This window comes from Martes martes, assembly GCF_963455335.1.
Source record: "Martes martes genome assembly, chromosome: 12".
NCBI lineage: Eukaryota > Metazoa > Chordata > Mammalia > Carnivora > Mustelidae > Martes > Martes martes.
The window spans coordinates 4541940-4569029 of record NC_137900.1 but is presented as its reverse complement, the minus strand read 5'-3'; the positions used below and the strand labels follow the sequence as shown (position 1 = coordinate 4569029).

Sequence of the window (27090 nt, the reverse complement as noted above, 5' to 3'; positions counted from 1 at the left end):
CTCTCCAGCCATGGGTTGTAGGAGTGAAGGGAGCCGGGCCGAGGGTTAGGGAAGGACCAGGGACTTAGGTACATGTTCTTTGTAAATCTTAAAGTTTGGTTTGTGATTCAGATAGCACCTGTCCATTGGTTCTAAGAAAAAGCGTGGGTGGGCAGGCACAGCTCATCTTTCTGAAGGTAGCAGAGTTGCTCTGTCTGAAGGGGAGTCTGCGCACTTCTTCAGGGACAGTTCCAGCCCAGGGCACCACAGACCCCTTGAAGACCACTGGTCTGTTCCAGATACATGATTTTATAATTGAATCGAGTGATCCCCGACAAGTAAAATGGCTGTAAACAAATCATTGGAGACGAAGGTGGGCACCCAGGCCTGATTCCTGGTGTCGTTATTTCCTTATAATTCCAGGCTTTATGTGTCTTTGACCATGTCATATCTTTAGTGCTTTTTTGTAATAATCTTAAGCCATATCTGAAAAGTAAAAATATAGTTAGCATTCTTTGTATGTGTGTGCAAAGATGACACACCATTAATATTTTTGGTCATAGCTACACCAGAACTTTCTTAGTGTACATGTATGCTCGTAATTACAGCGTATTTCTGAAGCCAAGCAGAACATCTGTTTGTTTTTAACATTATATCACGAAGAATATTTGCTATAAAGACATTTATCACTTTTTTTAATGGAATTAAAACTTCCTATACAGGACGTGATGAAATTTCAAGGCTGAACAAGTTCAATGCTAGACATATTTTATATTTTAAGTTATAAAATCAGAAATGAAAGTGTCTTCCAACTTCAGAGCAATTCTTCCTTCAGTCACTCTGATTTCCAGCCTTCCTAGAGATTCTGTTCCTGTCAGGGTGTCCCAGTTGCACAGTGGGGTCTTCGTGTACACCAGGGCCTGGGGTCACTCCACAGGTGCTTTGGAGGCAGCACCTCAGTGTGGGCGATGGGACTTGCACAGTCCCGAGACCCAGGATCTGGGAGCTAAGGACCCCAGCTTCACCACATCACCACCCTGTTCTGCTGACTTCGTTGCATTTGGTTGGCCTTGATGTGACTGTCTCTCTGACGTCCTGCTTATTTTCCCTACCACATTGTGTGTTCCCAGAGAGCAGAGAGTTCTCAGTTCCGTTCATCCCTGTCTCTACAGCAGCATCTGGAACACAGGTTCAAGTCAGATGGAGAAATGGCTCAGTATCCATCAGCATTGTCCCAGCATGGAAACTCTGTTGACTCACCTTACACTTTGCTGCCTAGCCCCTCAAATGATTATGTCAGTGCGTTTACATTCACACAGCAGGAAGTGTAATGGAAGGGTTCTTGTTAAAGGGGTGAGTGACTGTATCTTCTTGTTTTAATTGTCTCTTACGTTCAACTTGGCCAGTTTAAATTAATTATGCTCCTACTTTTCTTAACTGGTTATAAAGCTCAACTTTTTGTTCCATAAGATCCTGCTTCTGCTCTTAGCCACCTGCCCTGATTCTAACAGCCGTCATCATATTGTTATTGTTCATGTTACAATATCAAAATCCTAGCTATTACAAGAGGATGCTTAGAAGGAAGGGCTTAGAAATAAAATTAGCTTGGCGTGCCTGGCTGGCTCAGTCCATGGAGCATGTTGACTATTGTGAGTTCAAGCCCCACACTGGGTGTGGAAATTACTTAAAAATAAAATTACAAAAATAAATAAATAAATAAGGGCCACCTGTGTGGCCCAGTCAGTTGAGTGTCCCACTCAGTTTTAGCTCTGGTCATGATGTCAGGGTTGTGAGATCGAGCTCTGCACTCAGCACGGAGTCTGCTTGAGATTTTCTGCCTTATGCCCCCCACTCCATGCACTCACTCTCAGGCTCTCGAATAAATGGATAAATCTTTAAAAAATAATAAATAAACAGAATTAGTTCAAGTGGTATAAAATCAAACTCACGTCTTGGAAAGTTGCTCAGGAACTAGCTTTGGAGAATATGCTGGTGGCTAGCACTTTGATCTGGAAGGTTGGTGATAAGTGCATGCACCTGCATGCCACACTTTGCAGATGTTTCTCATGGCTCCCTGGTTCTCTGTGAAGTCAGGCTGGGAGCTCCCGCGGGTGGGGAGACAACTATTACAAGATGGGGTCACTGAAGTTTGAAAAGTTAGAGTGACCTGAGTATAAGCTCCTAGTCCGGTGTTTTGCAGACACAAAACTGAGAGCAGCAAGAGAAGTCAACACAGTTTCTATATGTGTCCTTTATAAATTAGTCTAGAAATAATGACAAAAGATCATTACATAATGAAAATTTTAATACCATATGGTTTTGGTAGGTTCTAGTACATAGTAAATGCTAAGAGCTTTATGTTAAATTGAACTGAATAAAAGGATACTTGTGAGCATGTTAGGGCAAAGAAGGTAGGTGCTAACAATGACGAATGCAGCAAAAATTTTCAAAAATGCGTGCTTAGGTTTATATTTATAAGGTTGTAGCAAGGACAATTAGTATCTTTTAAACAAACTCCACTACTTTCCATAAAATCTTTTGATCTTGAATAAAGAATAATGAGCATATTCTTAATTTTTTTAGACTGACACAAATTTTAGACTTACAGAAAAATTTCAAAAATAGTGTAGAATTCACATATACCTTCCTCCCAGCTTCCTCTAATGTTAAAAACCAGTATGTAAATATACTACAATTCTCAAAACCAGGAAATTACGTGACAGTAGTGTTTTAATTTCACATGTGTTATTATTAGAAGAATTAGAGCAAAGCCAATCATTAAGTATATTATACAATAATTGTAGCATAGGATCTTATAGAAAATGAATAGATTATTGTTTTAACAGTAGGGTAACTAACAGAACACTAATTCATAAATTCCAGCTATTATTTTTTCCTGTCGTACACTTCTTGCTCTTGAACCATAACACACATGATTTTTAAAGGGACTTTGAGGGTCCCAGCTAATAGCAATACTCAGGTCAGTTGTAAAGGTCATACTTATTTTGCTCCAGATTTTCCCAGTCTAAGTGAACAGTGAATAACATCCTGTTCTGTAAGGAAGCTTGCAGGGAGAGGACTTCTTTTCTAAAGTGTGAAGCTGAAACCTTCACTAAAAGTGCTGGAGAAGGAAATCTGGGGTATGTTTTGGTTGTTTCTCTGTGGGGTGGCAAGTCAGGTGGGGTCTTACTTATCAATGACAGATGCTGCTGCCACAAATGTAAGAGGACAGGTTAGAAGTGGTGAACAAAAACCTGGAATTACTTGACATTTTGTGGTTTAAGAACTATACTTGAGTATGACCTTATGCACGAAAATGCATAGGATGATATTTCTCTTGTTTTAATAAAATTGTTTTCAAGATGAAGATGCTCCAGGGTTGAATCACCATCTTCTTCAGTGTTGCAAATTTGTTCTGGAAGAATATTCCTAAGGAAAAATAGATGATACAAGTCAGCAGGAGTTAAATTGAACATTTGTTTTAAAATGTTTTGGTTCCTAAAATAAAATTGGATATTTTTCTTATACACTAGAAAAAATTTCAAATATGTCAAAGATGTAAAAAATAAAGCCATAGGAGTAGAATAAACTATAACCTGGGAATGGAAAAAAAAAAATCTCCCTTGACTAAAATGAGAAACACTAAAAGAAAAGATTACTAAATTGACTACAGATCTTTTAAAAATGCAAAAGTTAAGAGATATGACAAACTAGGAGAATTTTTTTTGCAATAACAGGGCTAATGTACAAAGCCTTCTTAAAAACCCAGGCAGAAAAAGAAGAGAGGGAAATGCCTGGCTGACCAAGTTCATTGAAGAAAAAAAGAATTGACATGGGAACATGAAGAGGTGCTTAGTTTCATTAATGACAAGAGAAACGCAAACTGCGAGTATCCTGCCACACCAGCACCACTGACAGGAGTTGCCTCACACAGAAACATTCATAAGCTCATTAACATGGTCTGGTCCTGGGGCTGTGCAGGACCCCCATCCCTGGAGGAAGGGACCAGGACCAGGGACCAGGCAGCATCTCCCTTCACTCAGCTAGGAACCTCGCCCTGAGTTAGGCCAGAAAAATATAAAATGCCATCCAAACAAAGTTATGCATTATGGATTGTTGGTAGTAGTAGAAGACGGGAAACTAGTAGGTGTCTGTAAGGAACTGGTTAAATAAAATATCCACATAATGGAATACTGGTCAGTTGTAAAAAGACTAAGGAAATTCTCTGTATATTGGTAAAGAGTGATAGGACATACTGAGTAAAAAAAAATAGAGAAAAAAATCTTTCTGTGTCATAATTTGTGTGGGAGTTGTGGGACGGGTGGGGAATGTGAATGTGTGCATGTATGCTTATATTTGCAAAAGGAAATACTGGCGGAAACTACCAACTAATTTTAAAAGAATTAACCTGTGGGGAATGATGGAGTATTGCATATGGGACCTGCAAAGAAGAAAGACTTCATATACCTTGTTACAGTTTTGACTTTGGAATTTTATAAACATTTAACATAGTCAAAATAATGTTAAATAGGAAATAGCATTTCCTACAAACCAAAAACCAGCTAAAACCCTTATCAGAGTGTCAGGTCATTGACATGTTGTCACAGAGTTTGAAAACCACTATACTTCTGCCACATGTCCTCGAGGATCATATTTTAAAGACAAATAGAGAGTTCCCTAAAACACCATATACTTCATTCAGTATTTTTGTTGTTGTGATAATGGCATTCTTTTTTTTTTTAATAAGATTTTATTTATTTATTTGACACAGGGAGAGATATCACAGGTAGGCAGAGAGAAAGGCAGAGGGAGAAGGGGAAGCAGGCTCCCTGCTCAGCAGAGATCCCGCTGTGGGGCTCGATCCCAGGACCCTGGGATCACGACCCGAGCTGAAGGCAGAGGCTTAACCCACTGAGCCACCCAGGTGCCCCTGATAATGGCATTCTTACTTTGAAACTATTACTTGTATATTGTAAGATAATTAGTTAATGTTACTGGGAACCTAGATTCTTAGTCTGAGATAAACAAATTTAAAACAAAGAATACTCTATATGGTTAAATTAGAATTGGGACCATCAGTATGAAGTCCTGTTCTTTTTTCTTTACAAAATACGTATTTCCTGGCAATTCACTGCAAGGCCGTGAAACTGTAACACCACTTTAGAAAGGAACATGCCTGGTCCCCAGTCTGGGGCTTGTGATGTGAATGCTGCTCCCATGAGGAAGACATGGGGATCTCTGAAAGAAGGCTGTCACAGGTGCACAGTAGGGGCAGAAAAGTGCACCGCCCAGGACCCACAGAGGGCTACCACCCACCAAGGAGTGGGGTTTAGGAACAATAGTTATAGCTGATTAAAACATTCCAAATACAAAAACCTGTAAGTTAAAATTGTCCAGAAAAAGAAAGCCAAAAACAAAATAATAAAACAGAAACAGTTAGGCACCAAATTTTTTTCCTGAGATAGCCTCTGTTAACATTTTAATATATTGTATAGTCCTTTTCCTTTCATACCTAATACACATGTATCATTTTTTCCAGTTTTATGGAGACAGCATTAACATACAACATGATATTAGTTTAAGGTATATGACATGATTTGATATTTGTATATATTGCAAAATGATCATCATTACATTAAGTTTAGTTAATATCCATCAGCTCACATGGTTGGATATTTGTAGCCAGCTTCTTGGTCTGATTGGACATTTAAAGGAAAGAAACTGGGCATTTGTCTTACCTTTCAGAGTAATAACAAAGTGACCCTAACTGATAAGAAAAAATCCTTTACAAAGGAATTCCAGCTAACAGTTGTGTAAAGGGTAACAAAAATAGTGAGGCACTATTTTGTTGCCCCTAAGGAAATAGAGTTTCAAGCAGCACTCATCTGTGAGTGAGACCATTGGTTCAGAGGGGAGGAGAAAGGTATTAATGGAGATTCCAGACTATGACCACCTGAACCCCACCAGAAGTGGGACAGGCGTGTGCATCCCTGTGCAGTAAGTAGGAAGACCAGCCACAGCCTATGATGTACTTAGCCAAGCAGCTTTTTACCGCATGTTACAAAGCCTTCCCCACTCCCGCCTCTCTCCCTGCACTGTTTGACACCCGTGACTCTTTCTTTCTTTTTGTATTATGTTCAGTTAGCCGCTGTGTAGTATATCATTAGTTTTTGATGCAGTGCTCAATGATTCATTAGTTGCATATATATCCATGACTCTTCCCCTATGCTTTTTAGGAAATTGTGTTTGGATTGTAGAGAGAGAAAAGAGGAAGGGGTATACTCCTCAGGGACAGGAGCCCACCTCGGGGATTGGCCTATGACTGCACTACCACCAACACGTTCCAGATTAATCCTTGAGAACTTAATGCTCTTTAGGCAGACAGGAAACTGTGTCCCCAGAAGTGAGAGAAGCTGAGTCTCAATAATTTTATTCAGAATTTTACCTTCAGAAAAAATCTAGATAGAATCAGTTTCGATTTTAGCGTATATTTAGGTTTTATTCTCTACAGATTAAGAGTTTTTAAAATTACACACGGAGGTAGAAGCAGCATAATCATCCAGCTTCTGGGTTCCCAGTAATACGCAGTAATGTTCTATTCTAAAGGGTTTTTACGGTGAAAGTTTGCAAACATAGATACACGTAGAAAAAAGCTATGATGAATCCTCGTGTACCTGCAGACATCTGCCAGTCTTGTTTAATGTGACCTCTTGTTCTGCTTCCCCTTAGAAGTAAATCCCAGACATCATGTCATGGTTGTTTAATCATATGCTCTGTCAGCCACAACAATTTGAATCGATACTTGAAAAAGCCAAAATTTACCGTATCTTGTTGTTGTTCAGCCTCAGAAAATGTAGTGCTTTCATTTCCTGTATCCCAGGTGGTATAGATTTTAAGTCATTGTGATCCAGAAACAGCTCTCTCAGAGAATGATACGCCCCATAGAAGGAGACTCGGTCCACACCATCGTCCGAGAGTCTGTTAAATGACAGGTACAGGTACTCCAGGCCTGGATCCATGTGGCCAAACACGTAGCCGGGGATGCGCTCGATCTGGTTCCCGAGGAGCACGAGGTGCAGCAGGGACTTGGGCAGGTAGGAAGGGACGTGGTAGAGCTTGTTGTAGGAGAGGTCGATGGACTCTAGATTTCTGCAGCAAAGGAGGAGGAGCAGGGCGCAGTATAAGGCAAGGACCGTCAGCTCCGGGCTGACAGGGCCAGTCGGGATGCTCGGCCGTGTTCCTGCCACTGCCACTGCCCCTGAGGGTGGCTGTGTGGTGGCCTGCCCCATCCAGCCGCGAGGCTCCTTCTCTTTCCTGGGCACTGCACCACGGCTCCCACTCTACTACCAGGAGCGCCAGGTTCAGAAAGAACCACTGTCTCTAGGGTCAAACGTGAATTGGGAACGAAGTCCTAGCCGTTATCAAGCGGCCTCTCCCTGAAATCGCCCCTGGTGCCAGCAAGGACGTGGTGGTGGTGTGGAATCTGCATTCTTGCTCCACACCGGCTCTGATGGCCTGGCGTGCGGGGGCTTGTGTTCTGAGCTTCCCTTGTGGCTTCCAAGTCGCCCTGCCACCACCACATCCTGCTGGGCCCGGCTGGCCCTCCACACCCTTTCATCCCTCTCTCCTGCGCCTGAAAGATGCCTCTTCCTTCTGTCTCACCCAGATCCTTTGTGCCCTTACCACACAGCCCACCCTGCCCCTTCTGACAGGCAAGACTCCCACCCTGCATCCTTGCCAGGAGGATGGGCCCTGCTTCCCACCTTCCCGGTCAGGCCGAGCACCATTAGGTCTGTTCTATAAGACCCGAGATAGAGAAATGGTTTGGAGGAATGAAGACAGTGTGGCTTAGGACAGGGGAGCCTGCTGGTCCCATGGCACGATGGGGTTGGAGGGGACAGGGTTGATCTTCCTTCTACTGCACAGCCACCTGTGAGGTGGACAGACCTCAGGTCCCTCACCGCTTGGGTTCACGGCAGGGTGTGCACAGCAGCAGTGACCATGGTCACCCCAACACCATCCATGATACGAGCTCCAAGCAAATAACCAGGTTCTGGGGAGGGGCCGGCTCGCGAAGGAGCAGTGCCATCACTAAGTTCACTTTTCCACATTCAGACCCTGGGCAGTAATGGCAGGAGGAAGAAACTGTCTCAGAAAGGCAAAGAGCAGTGTCTACTTACTCTTGATTTATCCAGGCTAGAGGAGCAATCCTGCTTTCCTCAATTTTATTATAACGTAGCACAATGACATTGATCTTTCTGGTGTGGTTGAAACAGATCTCAGTTATTTCTTCAATTTGGTTATTTTCTAGGTATAATTCCTATAATTAAGAGAAAAGGCTATTTTTCTTTGTTGGTTGGTACTCGGTTGGTATTCAGCTTCACAGAGAAGGAAATGGTACTGTGGACTATTCTCATTAGTATTATCTGGAGAGTCTTCTGCTGCTCTTCCAAGTGAATTCATTGTAAGTTGTCCTATCTAATTAGTGAAATAAAATGTACCATCTTTCATGGTCATGGAATTCAATTAATTTTTTAATTGTAAAATGTTGCAAAATACAGCATATGATAATAACTATATAAAGTTCTCTAATTTACAAAACTTATTCATGTAAATTAACCTCATTTGGGTTTCAAAACCTTAGAAAATTGGTAGAAATGATCATCCCTGTTCAGTAGTGGAGACACTCGGGCCTGGAGAGAGGTTGCCCAGGAGACACATGTCTTCCCTCCCACCCTCCCGCCAGCTCTAGGGCATGCCACTTCTCACCAGTCTGTGCTGCCTGTCAGGGTTTTAGACTTGCTTGTATTATAGATAATTAAGAACGCTCATTTAACATCGGGGTAAAGTTTGCTAGAGCTATTGTTTTCAACAGTGAGCTGCCTTCAAGTTAATTCATTTGACATTAGTGGAAGTTTTTTACTTAAGAAGCTCGGAAGTAGACATTGGTATGTGTCTTCAATGTAACTTTCTATTCCTACTGTAGTAACTTTCCCTTCTTTTCACTTAATTTTGGTGTTTATTAGATAGGAGTAAAGCAATTTTTAGCTTTTTGCTTTTAACTTCATACATATTTAGAGGTGAACCAAATCAGTGGTTCCCAAACTTGGTTGCATAGTAAAATCACTTGTGAGCTTTTTAAAGTTACTACAGTTAAAACACACTCATCCATACGCTAGACTCTGTGTCTGGGAAGCAGGGCCCTGGAAGGGGTCAGAGCACATACATCTGCATGGACACTGTGGCCCATACCAGTGAGAGGGGCCGTCTGCAGAGAAAACCCAGATGGAGACATGCTGCTCCTCCATACTATTCAGCTTGTGTGTGTTTTACTATGTGTGTACATTAGGTATTAAAGTCTTAATTTAAAAAATTACAAATTACTGACCCCACCCTCCAAAGAACCTACTTAAGGATGTCTGGGGTAGGGTATGGAATCCGTATTTCTTTAGAATCCAAGAGATTCGGACATAAAGCCCAGTATTGGAACCCCAATCTTTACAACTTGGATAAATTCTAAACTGATATGTTAATCAGCAGATAGGAGGATGAGGAGAGGAGGTGCTGTGGCTCCGCGTCAGACCCAGGCCGCCAACTCTGCTGGCACAGCGGGTCCACAGCTGTGGGAAGCTCCGTCCTGCCTTCCTGCTGAGTAATCCTGCGTGCGGGGGAACAGTTCGGAGCAGGCAGCCTGGGCCCAGCTGGGTCTGCCAGACCTCTGCTCTCGGGGCTGGAAGTCAGGCATGTGCTGGGCAGTGAGGGCCCCAGAGTGTGTGACGTATGTTCCTTGCTGCAGCGAGGAAGGCCACATTCCTGGGTCCTGGGTGGGAAGGGCAGTGCTTGGCCTCAGTGGGGGCTGGGCAGAACTGGGAAACTATCTTGCACGTTGTAGTTTCTGTTTAAATTCTCAGCTCATCTTCCCCGTTCTCTCCCCAAGAGCTGTCAGTGAAACCAACTGTCACTTTCTCAAAGGTCTCCACTAGTAATTACAATTTTGACTCATAATTTTGTATTGTTTGAAGAAACAGCTGTGCTCAAATTATAGCAGAGTGTATGGCACCAAAACAGACTCTACATCACAACAATCTTTTAGAATAATACTGTTTGTCTTATTGAAGTGTACTGTACTAAAAATGTAAAACATTGTTAGAAAGATACAGGTACCTCAATAGAAGCAGGAAGGCCCTGTGGTATAATTCTGAATTTATTTCTTCCAAGACGCAGGTAGGATAGGCTCTTCACAGGTTTGAAAGCCAGGGGATTCACATTGGTTTCACTGAGATTGTTTCCTTCCAGCTCTAAGGTGACCAGTTGATTTAGGTCTGTAAAAAATAAAACACAATTTCAGAGTATTAGGAAAACCAAAGAACCCTGGAGTTTCTTTATCTTTCAAAACATCTTGTGAAATGTTCAGTTTGTTTGAAGGGTGAATGTTGCTGCTTTCTTGGTATTCCCCATGCAGAGCCTTCCCGCAAGTGCTCTGCTTACCCTAGATGCCAAGCTCAGCCAGGACTGGAAGCTGGACGCATGGTCCAGGGGGGAAGTGGGCCTGGAGAGAAGTCACCGAGCTGTAGGATGTCTAAGGAACAGAAGCTGAACAGAGCCCCCCACAGGGGTCGTGGCGACCAAGCGGGGACTCAGGACTCAGTAGAAGTAGAAGATTGTGGAGGTCACTTAAAGCCTTTGCGAAGACGTGGATGTGCATATGGCATGGCAGCATAACTGGGGGTGCTAGGGGAGTGTGGGAGCACTCTGCCTGGCAAATGTCAGCCTCTGAACAAGGGAGTTACAGCAATGAATTCCCATCACACTTGTTCACTTCCTGGCAGATAGTGCAGCCAAATGGATGTTTGGAAAGGAGAATGATCAAGAATTCTCCACACACTGAGACTGAGCTACCAAGAAAGGCCTATATACAAACAAGCTTTCTTGCATCATTTCTGCTGGCCTCAGGAATGGTATGACCCAGATCATTTGGAATCCTACAGGAGCATGGACAGCTCAGCAGTGATGATACCCAGAGGCATCTGAGTCAGACATTCAGGGTGTAACTTTGGAGTTTGTTCAGTGGCCAAGATTTCTAGAATAGGAATGTTTTCATCTTCAACTCAAGTCACAGGCATTGCTCTGAATGCTCTGTACAGCTCTGTTTCTACTCTTAGGCACATTAGAGAAATAAGACATAGTCCAAGCATGAGCAAGGGACAGGACCATGAGGGATGCAGATCACAGGTGCAGAGGACCACAGGGGCGGTGTGGACGTGTGGGTGGGGCTGGGCTCCCAAGGACAGGAAGACGTAGGTAGAAATGGGAGGCCGAGGCAGCCAGGTGAACATGGACAGGTAAAAACCCATAGGGTTGTGCTCAGTGGTAGGAGCGAGGCCTGCCTTGGGTGGACCATCTGCTGGAGGGGTGCAAGCCCTTCATATACCAGATAGTAAGGTCTGACATTCCTCTCCAGGCGGCAAGGCACCCTGGGCAGGGACAGCATGACAAAACACGAACCTGGCAGTTGTGTTAGCGATAGTTGAAGGGCTGAAAGGAAGTAGGGAGCCCAGGCAATAAGCAGAGAAGTGGTCACATTTTCTCATATTTTCTTTGATTTCCAAAACCGAAGATACTAAGAATCCAACATATTTATCTGTATGTAGTTGAGGTTTTAGAATGTAATGGAAAACTGATAATAAAGGTAGACTAATGGCCAGTGTTGACCCCATGAGAGAGAGACATGACACACACAGGTACTCTCTGGTTTCTGTATCCATCATCTGTGTAGGAAACATAGGATGTGTGCTCCTGTCTGTGACGGGGGACAGGGCGGAGCTAGAGAAGATTGCGGGAGGTTAGATGCGGTAGAACAAGGGTTTATGTGCAGGAAGCTGGTAGGAAATCGTTCCCATGGTGGGGCGGGGAGCGACATGGCAGGTCGCGGACATGGGGGAGCACGGTCCCAGAGTGTCCAGAGTGGGGGCCTGCTACAAGCACACCCGTGGCATCTGGATCCTCCTGTTTCCGCACACCTTTGCCCATGCTGTTTCTCTCCCTGGAGCGTCCCTTCTCCCCTTTTACCCGGAACTGTCTGTAACGTGAAGGGTCGTGTGAGAAGACGTGCCACAGCAGCACATGGGAGAGCGGCAGGCCCCTGACGGTCAAGCCGGGGGCTCCAGTCCTAAAAGGGCAGATTCCCAGCAGTGGTGGCAGCTGCACACGGGCACACCCTGCCTGCTTGCCAGCCGCTCGCCAATCCAGGCGGCGGGCTTAGCACAGAGGGTCGAGGCTCTCTGGGCACGATGACTTGAGCCCCTCCTTGTGGCCAAGGCCTCCATGGTGCTTGGACTTTGGGGACGGGAGGGGAGGGAGCGTGTGGAGAAGCGGCTGCCAGGATCGTGTGTGCACACCTTCCAAGGAGGGGCTTCTGTTTTGTAACACGTCCTCTTGAGAATGCAGCCAGAGGTGACCTCACGTGTGGTTCACACTCAGCCCATCAGGGCGCTGATCTACATGTTCCTTCGGCCCTGCTTCACCTGGCAGTTAAAAATTGTACTTTCTAATGTCCTTTCCATATGACAAAGCCCATCACCATTTGTGTTTACTGATGTTTTTCATGTGTACCCTGCAGTCCATCTGGAAATAGAGTATTTCCACAACTCTGTAATTTTCAGACTTGGCAATTCTTGGTATTATTGTGTTTTTTCCCATCACCAGAAGTGTTTGTTCCTATGAAGTTTTTTGGGAGTGAAAAGAAATAGTGAAATGGTTTTATTCCTTTTTAGGCTTGGGTTATCAACATTAACGTAAAAATATTTCCAATAGGCAGAAGGTGTTGGGCCCCGCACCTCAGGCGCTGCTAGACTGCTGGGAAGGTGGAAGGCAGCACTAGCTGTCTTTGCACGTGATCCCACCACAGCCCCGGCTAGCGTTTGGGAAAAGCTAACGTGCTGCGTGTTTTGTGCCGAGTTCACAGTATGACAAATTCAGTTGTTCATTTCTGTCCAGAGTCAGCCACAAAAGGAGAAAATAAATGTCATGAACTTAAATGGTAAGGTGGCCTAAGAAACTCACCGGCTATCCTTACGGCCGTAGTGCCCATAAAGTGTCCCGCACGGCCACAGAAGACAGGCTAGAATAGGACACCCGGGAACTGGAAGTTAAGTACCTGATAAGCTTTCTTCATTGATAGCCTGCAGGTTGTTCTCATTGATTTTAAGTTCTTCTAACGCAGATGGTAATTCTGAAGGAATCTCTGCCAGATTGTTTCCATCCATATTCAGGCGTATTAACTTCTTCAGGTGCTTGAAAAGCAAATGTCAGGATTACCTTTTCACATGGCCACAGACATACAGTCCTTCAGAGGGCAGGGTGCAGTCGCAACTTGCCTTACGAACCTGCCTGCTCTGCCTCGGGCCCACGGAAGCTGCGTGTTCTCCTGCCACTCCCCTGCTTCTGACCCGCGGCTTTCGTGAGCAAGAGAAAGCCCCTGTCACTGCTGGACCGCTCCGATTTTGCTAGATCTTAGGTTTCCACCTTCTCAGCAGTAGACACAACATTAGATTGTGCAGTAAGCAGTAAGTTGGGGATACTGACAATGAAATCAGCACTTTGAATCCTTACCGTGGACTTGTACAGCTCAGTGTGTAGTTAGACTAGTAGGAACAGTCATAAGAGGGCACTGATCATGGGGTAAGTGCTTCAGAATGGTGTGCTGCAGAGACCAGCAGCTGTCCCTTTGCTGCACCCACACAGTCTTTCAGAGGGTGCGCGCCCATGTTTGCAGCTGTGTGCTCGTCAGCCTGAACACCTGCCCCACCGCGGTGGGGGGCCGCACGGGTGACTCGCCTTAGGGCACTCCGTCAGACTTGAGCACTTTGGGAATGGGACAGAGGATCTCAAAACAGGAAAAGGAGACACCCTCCTGTGTGTCTTTCTTTCTGATCAAACACAGGAAATGTGTGATTCCCAGCTGTTGTATGACAAGAACATGTCTGCGACTTGAACGGGACAGGAGCCCAGGGATTTGTAAGAAGGCTCGTAAAGCGGATGAAGTTTGGCCTAGTGGGATGTAGTAGGTTTCACTGGGCTTCTTAAAAGGGCACATGAGTGTATTTGTTTATACGTCGAGACCCCCTCCTTTTTTGCTTGTATGTTGGCTTCTCTGAAACTCCTTGATCCTCTCTTCTTTTTTGCTTTTTAGAAAATATTTTAGTGACACCCAAGTCTTGCAGAGGCTTATTCCATGCTGTTTGTTGCCTCTCTCTCCCTCACCTTTCCCCCACCATTCCCTGTGCTAATTTTCATCTGCGTCTGCTTGTGTTTCCAGAACCCCTCCTGCTCACATGTTCATTAGGTCTTGCCCTTGGCACAAAATAACGAAGCACTTTCTGGCCTGAAAATGTTAATAGAGTTTCCAGATAAGCTCTCCTTTATTCCTGGAAATACCTCATGTACTAAGAGACCATATATTTCAACATAATTTCAGCTGCCTGGGGAGAAACTGCTCCATAAGTTCAAAACATTGGTTTCGTCATTTTGCTGTTGTAGGTGCTCTAAGGGTAAAGCCTCGAAAAACCAGCTAGAATCACATAAAACAACAGACTGGAATCAAGGTAAGACTTGAAGAGTTTAGGAATGTCGGAGAGGAAACTTTCTTGACTTAGGAGGAAGCTACAGTGAAGCCATGTTCCTTTCGCTCCCTGCCCTGCCGCCAGCACAGACCAGTCCAAGGCTCCTCACCCGCACTGTGTATTTACCTTGAATGCTTTTGTGCCAATGCCTGCAGAGGTGATGTTGTTTTTGCTCAGATCGAGCCTTTCCAAATTCGGCAGTCCATTGAACGCTCCGTCAGGAACGCTGGCGATGGCATTGCCTAGAAAACACAGCAGCTGCAGTTTAGGCCCCCGTGCACACGCGGGCACATACATGTGTTCATGAACGGACGTAGATAGCAAGGGAGCTCTCCCCGGAGGAGAAAGCAGTACTCATATGCTGGCAGCATCTGTATAAGCAGCTGCAAGTGCAGAGAACCTCAGCCTGGGGCCAGAACCTCCACTCGAAGGACTCGCTGTGCTCGTGGCCACCCTGTTTTAGGTGAAGCTGCTGTGAGAACAATTCTGTTAGCGTTATGCATTTTATAACAAAGCTGTGTGTCTGGCACCTTGAATAGAAACTGATTTTCCCATGGACATTTCCTAGATCCTGGGCCAGAAATCCTGTCCTATCCCTTACCTTTCTGAAATTTCCTTCTCTAAACCAGGAGCTCAGGTGGCCTAAAGATCTGATGTTATGATTGTGTGTTTCAATCTGTGCAAGTTCTTATTTGCTTTCAATTTATGGGATTTTGTTTTCACCTTGGGTTAAGTGCAGTAGCTGATAATTTTAAACCCAGAACGTAAGCTCACCAGAAGCAGTGAGTACTAGAGAAACCATGTGGTGACCTTCTCAAAACCACGATAGTGTGACTGAGCACGGGTCATTCATTGTTCGTGGGTTCTCTTATGGCAGAGCACCGCTGACACGCCAGCTGCGGTGACAGGGACATTGCTGGGTTGTGAGCCGCTGGGCATGAGCGATTTCCCTAGGGGGTTATCTGAGCGTGGTGTCCTAGCACAGACTGGCCATTCTCAACCAAGGCATCAGACTTGGTCTATCGAGTGTGTATTTATAAGGTCATTTATTTATTATTTCTCCGTTTATTTATATCAGTTTATCTCTGTGATGGCCCCTGAGACACATCTGAAACCCCATTCAGATTCTCTCATCCCTGTGTCTTCTGGGCCTCCCGGGGTGCGGGTTTTATCTCCCAGATGGATGTACACCCAGGGTCCCCACGAGCCAGCCTCACACACACACACCTGGTCCTGCCATTCCTCTGCTCAGAACCCTTTCAGCAGCCCCATAAGAACACAGGGAGGAGGACTGGACCATTCCATACCCCCAGAATGGCTAAAAATGAGGGAAAGACAAGTGACAGGATGCAGAACCGTGTCCAGCAGAAAAGCCGCAGCCACCTTTGGGAACTGGGGGGTGCTTTCCAGTGGAGCTAAATGCATGTTTACTCTGTCATTCAGCATTTCCACTCCTGGGTGTGCACCTTAAAGAACAGAAAACTAGGGCCACACAAACCTCTGTGTATGGATATTTATCGAACTGTATGTGTAGTGACCCCAAACTGGAAGTAACCCAGATGGGCTCACCAGACACCTGTGGTCCATCCACGTGAGCACACCCCACTCGGCGGTGAGGAGAGGGCCAGCTCCTGATGACCACAGCATCCTGGATGGCCCTCCATAGCATCGTGGTAAGCAAAAGAAGCCCAACAAAAAGACTCTGTGCTGTGGGACCCCACTTCGGTGACGTACCGTGAACAGCCAAACCCTGAAGGCCCATCACCTCAGCAGAGACCAGGGCTGGTAGAAGGAGGGGCACGAGGGAACATGGTGAGGTGATGGAAAGGTTCTGTATCCTGATTGTGGGCTGGTTATACAACTGTACACATCTGTCAAAGCTCAGAGAACACACTAAAAATAAGTTTTACTGCATGTCAATTATACCTCAGTAAAGCTGACTTTAGGGAAAAAGTCAGTGGGAAATCATGACTTGGTTTGGAGAAATTTGCTTTTTGCCAAACCATGCTATTCTACAAAGTTTATGTATATGATTGTAGCTTGTGAAGTTAGTCTGTTTGGGATCAACTTATATTATGAAATTAAAGTATGACCTTCGCAGGGCAAGGAGAGTTACTTTCACAAAACAGAACAGACGTCCACATCTCTTACCAACGAGCTCCAGGCTTGTTATCTCTGGTGCCGTGAGCGGTGGTATCTGTGTGAGGCCGGCGCTGATGCAGCTGATGGTCCTGTAGGACAGGGAGCACCCGCTGGGCAGAGGCGGCCTGCCTCTGGGAGGAGGGGGGACCAGGGATCTGGAGGGCCCCCTGAACACGTCTCCTCTAAGGGTGCCGTCATGCTCCTCCTCCTCTTCCTCCTCCTCGTCCCCCTCCTCATCTTCCTCATCCTCCTCTTCCTCCTCCCTTGCTGGGTGTCTTTGTTGATGGGCCCGCCTCCCCTCTGCTCGGGGTCTCTCCTCTGCCTCTCCTCTGCTCCGCCCCTCACTGAGAGATCTCCCCTGCTCTCCAGGTCCAGGGGTCTGTTTCTTTTGCTCCCTATCTTCATCTTCTTTACTTTCTTCTTCATCCTCCTCAAACTGAAGTTCCTCTTTTTGCAACACTTGATCCGTTTCCACCCGACGAGGTGGCAGTTGCTTGTGAGGTAAGTTGGTAGGTTCTCTTTGTTCTGAAGAATCACCAGAAAATTCACTTCTATCACTTAATGCTGTACCACGGGAGGTTGCTGGCCGTGCAGGGAGGACACAGCAGGGGCGAGGTGTAATGTTAGTAAAAGGAAAAATCACAGTAGAGGTGAGGTTAGTAAATATTATTCCCTCCAGGTATTTGAGTGCAATTTAAGTGTGGAATGCATTTTGGAATTTTTGCTCGAGTAGTTTTTAAAGTAGTTTTTATTTCTATTTTATAAGATTTATTTTAAGCAATTTTTGTTTTTTTCCTGTGGCCTTAATATTTATTTTTACTAAAATATCTTGCTACCCGGTAATAAAAAGGGAATAATATTGCCACATGATGCAGGATGGTAAGCAGTCCTATGTGAGGTTGCGATATGATGAGGTGTGACCTTTATAATAGATACTGTTCAATTACTTGGGGCTATTGATAATGTTAAGAATCTGCACCATCAAACATAAAAAAGTGAAACATATTTTGCTTGTGGTAGTGAGACTGGCTTTTGTTTGCAGATTTATTATTATTTTTGTCTGATTTTCTTTCAGCCCCATAGGCCCAAAAGCATCTTCTGAAATTCAGGATTATAGAAAGTTCTCCTCTTTCTCCCTCCCAGACTCTCTACTTAAATTTTTACTACTTGACACTTATGGGAGGCCTCCTGGATTCCAATGATGCGGTTTTAAATCAGAGGCATGCATGGCAGTGCTTCCCATCATCCCATGATGATAGGAGGAGCAGAACGGCCAGCAGCGGGCCTTCACCCGTGTGGATGTTTAGCAGAAAGAAGGGAGGGCCCAACAGTGACCAGAGCTCTGGAAGAAGTGAGTTCTAGTGCTGGCAGATTTCCTGAGTTGTTGCCCTGCTTTTATTTATACTATACCTAAATCACCCAGAAAAGGAACTCAGAAAATGTACTATTTGAAGGAATTACTTGAGATCTCAATCCAGTATATATTATAAAGTCAGTGAGTTATTTTTTCACATCCCTGGCAGAACATGCAAAAGGAAAATAGGAAAAAATTAGGGAAGGGAAGCTAAAGCTATCATATTGAAACACTTAAAATCCTTCCTGTATATCCAAGTTTATTTTTCCAAAAAAACCACAACATTTTATTCCAACTCCTTTGAAAAATGTCTGATAATTTCTGAATCTTGCCTGTGTATTTGCTAACATTTTTTAAAGACATAATACCTTAGTAAAATAATGGGTAGTGTAAGCCAAAATGCAATTCCTAAATATTCTAAAGTTCTTCCTGGTAGGAGGCTGTTGTGGACACCCACCCTGAAACTATCCTGTGTGCATGGAAAACAATCTTCCTGATTGTAGACAAGAGGAAGTGTCTCTGTTCCTTCCCATCACATTATTTGCCACATGTGCATCCATTTCAGAAGGCACTGGCTAGGCCTCCCTCTCGAGAGTCAGCTGTGCCTCAGGTTTGTATGAGCCCCGTGAGAGCAGGGACGGTGAACATTCAGCAGGCCCTGTGGCATGACCTTCCCGCAGGAAGCAGTGCTCCCAAGACACAGGCACTGCTCCAGGGCCACACGCCTGCATTTCCCCAGATTCCCCGAGTGGTAATGAGTGCAGGTAGGCCGGGGCATTGGGCTTTCTTCTCTAGATGCAGACTCCCTCTGCCTTTGTTCATCAGAAGTTCCTTGTCTTTCTTCCTGGTCTTAACTGTGCCCACACTGTGTTGCCTTAAGGGAGCTACTCCGCCTAAGGAGCTAAACAGAGCTCTTCCCTCGCATGACACTTGGGGACTGTTGGCTCTACAGATCCTGCCACTCATTCTCTAAAGCGAGCGTCAGTGCACAATGTGGTCTGGTCCAAGTTTACTCATTCTGGTAGAGTTGGAACTATGAAGCCAAGATCTTTTTTTTCTGCCTCCTACCATCCATTTTCCCAAATAACTTCTATGTTTATCATCACTGTGCAAGTATTTTAAGTACCTTGATGACTAGTTTACCATAATTTAAAACTTAAGTTAGTAACAAAATAAGCAATGGAAGTTGAAGACTAAGTCACATGTGATACTGCGTTTTGGCTAGATACTTATACCAGCATCAGAGCAGACTGGGCAGCACTCTCCTTCGGGGGTAACTGTTTGGGGGCACGTCGGAGGGTGGCACATAGTTTCGTCACAAAGCACTCTTCCATTCAAGCAGAGGCAGGTAGTGCACGGCTCAGGAGACCACACAGCTCGGTTGTACATGGTCATCCCATTGACCAGACAGTGACCCTGCCTTCCTAGAAGAGAAGCAGGAGCACCGTCAATTCCTTGTGTGGTCGCCAGCATCTGTGAAGGACGGTGAGCACAGTGTGAAGCCGAACTGACAGAGTCACACTAGAGTGGCATTCTGTGTGCCTTCACGCGTGGGGTAAATAGACCCCAGAGATGGGATCCCAGAGCGGCTTCTGCGTGCTCTGCTCTCAGCCTCTGAGACTGACCTCCTGGTAACTTGACTCTGAGCTGCACCTCCAATACTCTACCTGTCGTTATACAACAGCAACAATGCACCCTAGGTCTCAGTGATAGCTTCTCTGTGCCACGTGTCCAACATGGGCACACGGGGGCTGTGCTCCTGACAGTCTCGGAGACAATCAGCAGGCTTCTGCATCTCCAGGCAGGCTGCCCTGAAGACCGAACCAGAGGGACAGAGGTTGCTAATCCCCCACGAGCCCTAAAAGTGTCTCATTACATTGAGCAAAGCAGATGATAGGCCATATCCAAATTCAGAAGAGACACAGCAGTGTGGGTATGTCATCAGTGCCGTACTTGTGAAGTGTTTCCGAGGTATCTCCATTTCTCTATGTACAGGGTCACAGACATATGGGTGAGTGTGTCCACCAAGGCGGCCATCACACAGCCTACTTGGATTGGAATGTTAGAGGACATGCTCTCCGTCTGACCTAGTGTCATTTGTGATGCCTGTCCTTTGTTTGATGAGCCACCGTCGCCACGTTTCACCCTGAGATGGGCTCTCACATTTGCTCCCTTCCTTACCTCCCTCCCCTCACCACCCAGCCCTACCCAGTAGTTTCTCTACATAAACTAAATTCAGTGGCTTACTGCCACTTTTGGTTGAAAAGAATTTGGTTGAAAATAGTTAATAACCATGTGTTCATGGACTCATCTGAATAATTTTTCTATATCCCAGATGATCTGTCATTATAAATGAAAAAGATTATAACCTTATGTATATATTTTCTATATTATGAATCCAGTTATTTGAAATTCATGGCATAGGAAACAGACTAGAAATTAATAAACCAAAATAGTAAATATGGTTTTATAAATATAGTTGTGGGATAGCTAATTATTTTTTTGTTTTCCAGTAGTTCTGTATTATAATTACATTCTGTAAATGAAATTTTAAATTATTTCAAAACTTATCCTTGTGGACTAAACCAAAAGATATAATAGAATATCTGGATATTATAGTAACTTGAAAAAATATATTTAATATATATTAACTTGAAAATATAACTTTAAATATGACATATTAATATATATAATAACTTGAAAAAATGTTTTTGGAAAATTCTCGTCCTGGAGGTTCTTTTTCTCTCCCCCTCTCTCACTGGTTTCTTACCTGGCAACACATTATAACTTGATTCTACTCCAAGAAAACTTGGAAAGGAGTCAGAATCAGACTTCTCCTCTGTGCTGTAATCCAAGGTCAGCACGGGCATTGTTGCTGCTGGTGTGACCATCGCCCGCTGGATCCCCAGCTGCCCACCAGACCTGTGGGCGGGCGAGGAGCTTTTCCTCAGTCTCCTGTAATATGCCTTCCTCCGTTGCTTCCTAGGCGTTTCTTCATTTCGTCCACAATCAGTTTGAAAAATGATAAGCAGGAGGAAACACAGCAAACCTGCAAATTTCATGCTTGCTTTTTCACCATCCAATTTCTAGAATGAGAGGGAAACAGGATTTCGGATTTAGTGGTGCCTAATTTTTACCTTTGTGAAAATCAGCATGTTATTGCAGTATGCCTCAGCAGCATCGTGGGGAAATGACACACATGATCTGTGGGCTGCATGCTGTTGTGTTACTGTCAAGTCAGAATGTAGAATTCTTCTATCAGGATCAAAGACCTTCCACACCTCTGGAACAGGCACGAGCCAACTTTTTCTATGAAAAACCGGATACTAAATATTCTGTTCTAGGCTTTACAGCTCACACACTGTCATGGCTACCCCACTTGACCCCTGTAGCATGCGGATAGACCGTGGTGCACAAACGGGTGTGCTGAGACAGTTTGCTGGACTCGGCCTCGGAGCTGTGGCTTGCTGAGCCCTCTTTAGACCGCTGTGCTGTGTCCTCAGGTTACCCGGGATCGCTCTACCTTTGTGCCAGGTCATCCTCTGACTTGGGCCGCCCACGGCCCTGTCCTCTGCTCTGCTATTTGGTTCTTCTATCTTCTGGCTTTATAACTGTCCTTGTTGGGAGGAGGGGGCATAGCTGCACCTGATAAAAATAACAGCAGACTCGCTTCGGTTGCAAAGACGTAAGAGTAACTCTTAACTAGCTGACCCAAAGAATGCAGGGCCTGGCATGTTGTAAAAGTGAAAAAGGTATTGGAGGAATGAATACTCATATTCCTGGTGATAGACTACATGTGGTTGTGGCATTGTGGTCAGACATGTTGGTCCAGGCGCTACAAAGTCAGGTAGCACAGAAAGTAAAGAGAAGCCCTCCACCGGGTGATTGATTGTAGGGCTTGGTTGAAGGATTCACCTAACCACACACTTCGGCCTGTGGTTAGTCCTGTGAGGAAGGTCTGTGTGGCATTCATTGCCCTCTAAGCTGAGAACCTGTGTCTCCCCCTTTGCCCCTGCTGGGCATCTCTCCCCTCTGTTCTTCACCCAGGTTCCCTTGCTGTCAGTACCCCAAGATGGAGCCAGGGTGTGTGGAGGAGAATCTGAAAGCTCAGGGAGGCCAAGGACCCAGGATCATGGGCAAAAGTGGCAGCTTGCTTGGTGAGGAGATTTACCCCACTCCTCCTACGTGCCTTGGTCACCTCTGTCAGTCAGAACAAAACTGATACATTTCAGAAAGCATCACCCTAGCAGGAATGGTAAAGGTTTAAGGTGATGCTATGTACAGAAATTAAAATTCCAAGCTACACAGGAGGGATTTTGAAAGGTCAAAGGGCCAAAAACATGGTCATAGACCCTGAACCTGGCAATCTTGCTGGGACCTTGGGCAATAGACAAGAGACCCTGTAAGCTTTGGGTTCAACCTTTCTTTCTGCATCAAATAAAGTGCTCTACTGACCTCAGACACTGATATATTACAAGTCTGCTTCAAAATCTGTGGGCTGGTTGTAAGAGCCCCAAAGGGCATCTGAATGGAAAACCATGTACTGGGCGCTGAGGCGAGGCCCTCCTGGTGCCACAGTGCCTACCACCTAAATGTATAGGAACTGGAGGTGATCGGTGCCAGTCTAGCCAAATACTGTGATTTCTGTCAGCACAAACATACCATGGTTGTAGCAAGCACAGGGTTGCCACCACAGGTCTTTGCCTAAGTACAGATGTCACTCACAGACCTGTGTTTTACATTCTTCCATATGTGCATCACCAGAGGTGAGCACTCTTTGTGGGGTTGCCGTCCCTGTGTGGCTGACATTCCTTCCAGTTACACGGTTAGTGACCAGAGTGGCTCCGAGAAGCAGCGACTCCTGGAGAAGCTGGAAGTTAGTTCATGGTCACTTCATAGAGAACATGTCAGCCATCATAGCAGTTTCGTGACAAAACTCAAATCTGACTTCTGCTCCTAGCCAAAATGGAGTAACAGGAGACCCCACCTGAGATAACTTAAAATTAGGACAAAAACATGAAGCTGCATTTTTCAAACCTTAGCACAGGACATTGATTCCTTGGGCAGGGGTTTGGGGTGGGTCCAAGGTGAGCCCTGAGACTGGTCTCACACACAGCTCATGTGTGTTCATGCCGCAACTCAGGGGGGGGATCCTGCCAGAGCCCTGGTTCCCTGAGTTGAAAATCCCTTGGGATTCCAGGGAGGTGAGAGTTTGCAGAGCATAGAGAAGGAGAGCTGCCCTGGAGAAGCCTTCCAGAAACCTCAGGTCTTCAGCTGAGTCCTGATTATTAGCATGTCTGCGTGAGTGAACTTCTTGACACTGCAGGAAGAACTACTGTAAAGGACAAAAGGGAAAATCCCTGGGCTTGTAAAAGGCTGGCCAGAGTGTGGGTGCCTGCCAATCGGACGGGGAAACCTGCCCGTCGCAGGGCATCAGGCAGAGTGTTCAAAAGGGCCCTGGCACAGCAAGGGAAACAGTCCCCCCTCCGCCCCAGACTAATGGCTGCTCTGGTCCTTTTTAACAAAACTGAACAGCAAGCATCTCTGAAGGACAAAACCGTGTGCCATCGTGTGCCCATGTTCCAGAGCACCCAGCAGGCGGTTGGGAGTCTGGCAAAAACTTAGCAGGCGCACAAAGGTACAGAAGTAGTCCATAAAGATTGTGTTCATATAATAACAGTGTACTTTGGGGTGTGTAACAAGTAGAATTAAAATGTACGAAAAGAGAAGCATAAGGGAGGAAGGAGAAAATGTGTGCACATACTGTTGTAAGGTTCTTTGCTATGAAGTGGAATAGCGTCACTCGAAGACAAGATGTAGTCAGTTGAAGATGCATGCCCGAAGCCCCAAGATAACCACTAAGCAAAAAAAGTTACAGCAAATAAGGCAATAAAAGAGATCAAATGGAATAATAAAAATAATCCAAAACACATGTTAATAAATCTCATTGAGTATAAATTGGTTAAATGCCACAGTGAAAAAGCAGAGATTGCCAGGTTAGATTTTTTTTAAATTTATTTACTTATTTGTCAGAGAGCACAAGCAGGAGGAGTGGCAGACAGAGGATGAGGGAGAAGCAGGCTTCCCATCGAGCAGGGATCATGACCTGAGCTGAAGGCAGGTGCTTAAGCAACTGAGCCACGCAGGCACCCCCAGATTCGATTTTTTAAAAAGCATAACCCAACTATTTGCTGCCTGTGAGAAACTCATGGTAAATATAAAGATGCAAATGGGTTAAAATTAAAAGGATGGGAAAATTTGTATCATGGTAACTAAACGGAAGAAAAGCGGAGTGTCTATATTAACATAAGATGAAATAGATAAGATAGAGAAGCATATCGCCAAGCATGAAGAGAGCCGCTGTGTAATGGTGCAGGGATCTGTTCTTCACGAAGACAAAATAATCTCAAACCTTTATACACTGACATACAGCTTCCAAACAGCATAAAGGAACAAGTGGAACCACGAGGTAAACCTACAGTCATCATCTCCAATTTCTGTTCTCCCATCTCAGGTACTGATTTTAAAAATAGGCACATTGTAGGTTAAAACACTGGGATGGGATGCCTGAGTGGCTCAGTCGATTGGGCAGCTGACTCGTGATTTCAACTCAGGTCATGATCTCAGAGTTGTGAGATCAAGCCCCGTGTCATGCTCCATGCTGAGATTCTGAATTTCTGCTTGAGATTCTCTCTCTCTCTCTCCATCTGCCCGTCCCTCCTGCTTGCACTCTGCCTCTCTCTAAAAAAGCCAAAAACAGAAATAATGAGATACCACTACACATCTCTTAGAATGGCCAAAATCAAAAACACTGACAACAAACACCAAATGCCAAGAAGGATGTGGAGCAGCAGGAGCTCACATTCATGGCTGGAGGGAATGCAGACTGGCCTACAGCCACTTTGGAAGATAGTGTGGCAGTTTCTTAGAAACCAAACACACTCTTACCATGTAACCCAGCGATCGTGCTCCTTAATATTTACCCAAGGGAGTTGAAAACACACAAAGTCCTGCACACTGAGGTTTGCAGCAAACTTGGAAGCAACCAAGATGTTCAGTAGGTGGATGGATAAACAGTGGTCCATCCACGCAAGGGAATACTATTCAGCACTAAAAAGAAATGGGCTACTAGGCCATGAAAAGACATGGAAGAAATAAATGCTCATCACTGAGTGAAAGAAGCCAGTCTGAAAAGGCTAATACTGTAATATTCCAACTCTGTCACATTCTGGAAAAGGCAACACTGTGGAGACAGTAAAAAGATCACCTGCTGCCAGGGATTGGTCCCGGGTGGTGGGGGGTGGGGTGGGGGTGTGGAGTGAGTAGATGAAGCTCAGGGGATTTTTAGGGCAGTGAGAATACTGTGCATAGTCCTGTAGTGATGGATACCTATCATTTCACATTTGTCCAAATCCATAGAATATATACCACCAAGAGTGAACCGTAGTGTAAATTACGGACTTGGTGATAGTGACGTGTCAATGTAGTTTTGTCAGTTGTAACTTGCTGTGAACCTAAACCTGATAATTGTCATGTATAACTTACCACTAACACTGTGCTTAATTTTAAAATTTTAATTTTAATTTTAAAAATGCAACATCGCTTATAAAGGCATAAAAATAGTGGAATATTTAAAGATACTTCTGACAAAAGAGGTACAAGATTATGTCCCTGAAAACTATGAAGTATTGCTGAGGTGAATAGAAAAAGAACTACGTAGGGGATATGTACAGTGGGTATAGGTCAGATGACTCAGGTTTAAATTCTCAGTTTTGTAAAGTTAACCTATAGATTTGTCACAAAGCTGGTCAAAATTCCAGCAGGAGTTTGCATTTTCTACAAAAGGAATCATGTATATATCCTTTCGCATAAGACTTCTTTATTCAACATAATTATTTTGAGATTTACCCACTGTTGTTGCTATGTGGTGTTCCACTGTCTGGATATATCATAATCTGTTTATCCGCTAACATGCTGCTAGACATTTGGATGGCTCCCGCTTTTTGTCTAGCACAAAGCAAGCTGCCGTGAACATGCACACGTAAGTCTGTGTGCGGACGTGCATTTTCATTTCTCTTGGGCGACCAGCAGCAGAGCGGCTGGGTAAATGGTAGGTGGACACTGAGCTTCTGCAGAAACTGCCAGATCACTTTCCAGAAGTGTTCGTGTGGTTTTGCACTACCAACAACATTGTCCGAGAACTCTAGTCACTCCCATACTTGTCAGCACTTGCCATGGCCCGTCTTTCCAATTTCAGCCACTCCAGTTGATGTGTACTGCTAGCTCATGGAGGTTTTCATCTGCCTTTCCCTAATGACTCATGATTTTCAGCTCCTTTCACTGTTTATTTGCCATTTCTGTATCATCTTAGGTGATGTGTGTTCAAAACTTTGGGCTGCTAAAAACTGTGTTTTCTTTTCATGATTGAATTTAAGACTTCTTTATTCTTTTTTTTTTTTTTTAATTTATTTATTTGTTAGAGAGCGAGCGAGCACAGGCAGACAGAGTGGCAGGCAGAGGCAGAGGGAGAAGCAGGCTCTCCGCCGAGCAAGGAGCCCGATGTGGGACTCGATCCCAGGATGCTGGGATCATGACCTGAGCCGAAGACAGCCGCTTAACCAACTGAGCCACCCAGGTGTCCCAAGACTTCTTTATTCTTGATACAAGTCCTTTCTTGACTATATTACTTTGCAAACATTTTTCCCAGTATGTGGCATTTTTCTATTGTTAACAGTGTCTTCTGAAGAGAAAAAGCTTTCAATTTTGATGAAGTCCAGTTGAAAAAAAAATTATTTCTATTGCTGTACTTAAGTAGTCTTTGTTCATTCCAAGGTCACCAGAATTTTTTCCTGTGTTTTCTTCTACAAGTTTTACATTTTCTGCTCTTATAGTTATCTATGATCGATTTTCTGTGTTGTACATGACTACACACTTATTCCAGTTCCACATGCTGAAAAGATCACCCTTCCTACATTAGATCACTCTGGCACCACT

At 44.7% G+C, this 27090-nt stretch overlaps 2 protein-coding genes across 3 annotated transcripts in view; one reads left to right on the top strand and one right to left on the bottom strand.

Annotated features, from left to right (window-relative positions):
* CENPP (centromere protein P) overlaps positions 1–27090 on the top strand; it is a 242805-nt gene that overhangs the window by 158848 nt on the left and 56867 nt on the right. The window lies entirely within an intron of this gene.
* ECM2 (extracellular matrix protein 2) overlaps positions 2227–27090 on the bottom strand; it is a 32884-nt gene continuing 8020 nt past the window's right edge. Inside the window, exons 2-10 of one of the 2 annotated variants that reach the window (XM_080819854.1) lie at positions 20867–21182; positions 19332–19520; positions 16752–17267; positions 14727–14842; positions 13136–13271; positions 10144–10301; positions 8160–8299; positions 6802–7128; positions 2227–3408 (exon numbers count right to left, since the gene is read on the bottom strand). In XM_080819854.1, the coding sequence (XP_080675980.1) occupies positions 3240–3408; positions 6802–7128; positions 8160–8299; positions 10144–10301; positions 13136–13271; positions 14727–14842; positions 16752–17267; positions 19332–19520; positions 20867–21158 (2043 nt within the window). In that variant the 5' untranslated portion in view covers positions 21159–21182 and the 3' untranslated portion in view covers positions 2227–3239. Of the gene's footprint in view, positions 3409–6801; positions 7129–8159; positions 8300–10143; positions 10302–13135; positions 13272–14726; positions 14843–16751; positions 17325–19331; positions 19521–20866; positions 21183–27090 lie in introns of both variants that reach the window. The other variant, XM_080819853.1, reaches the window with a different exon arrangement.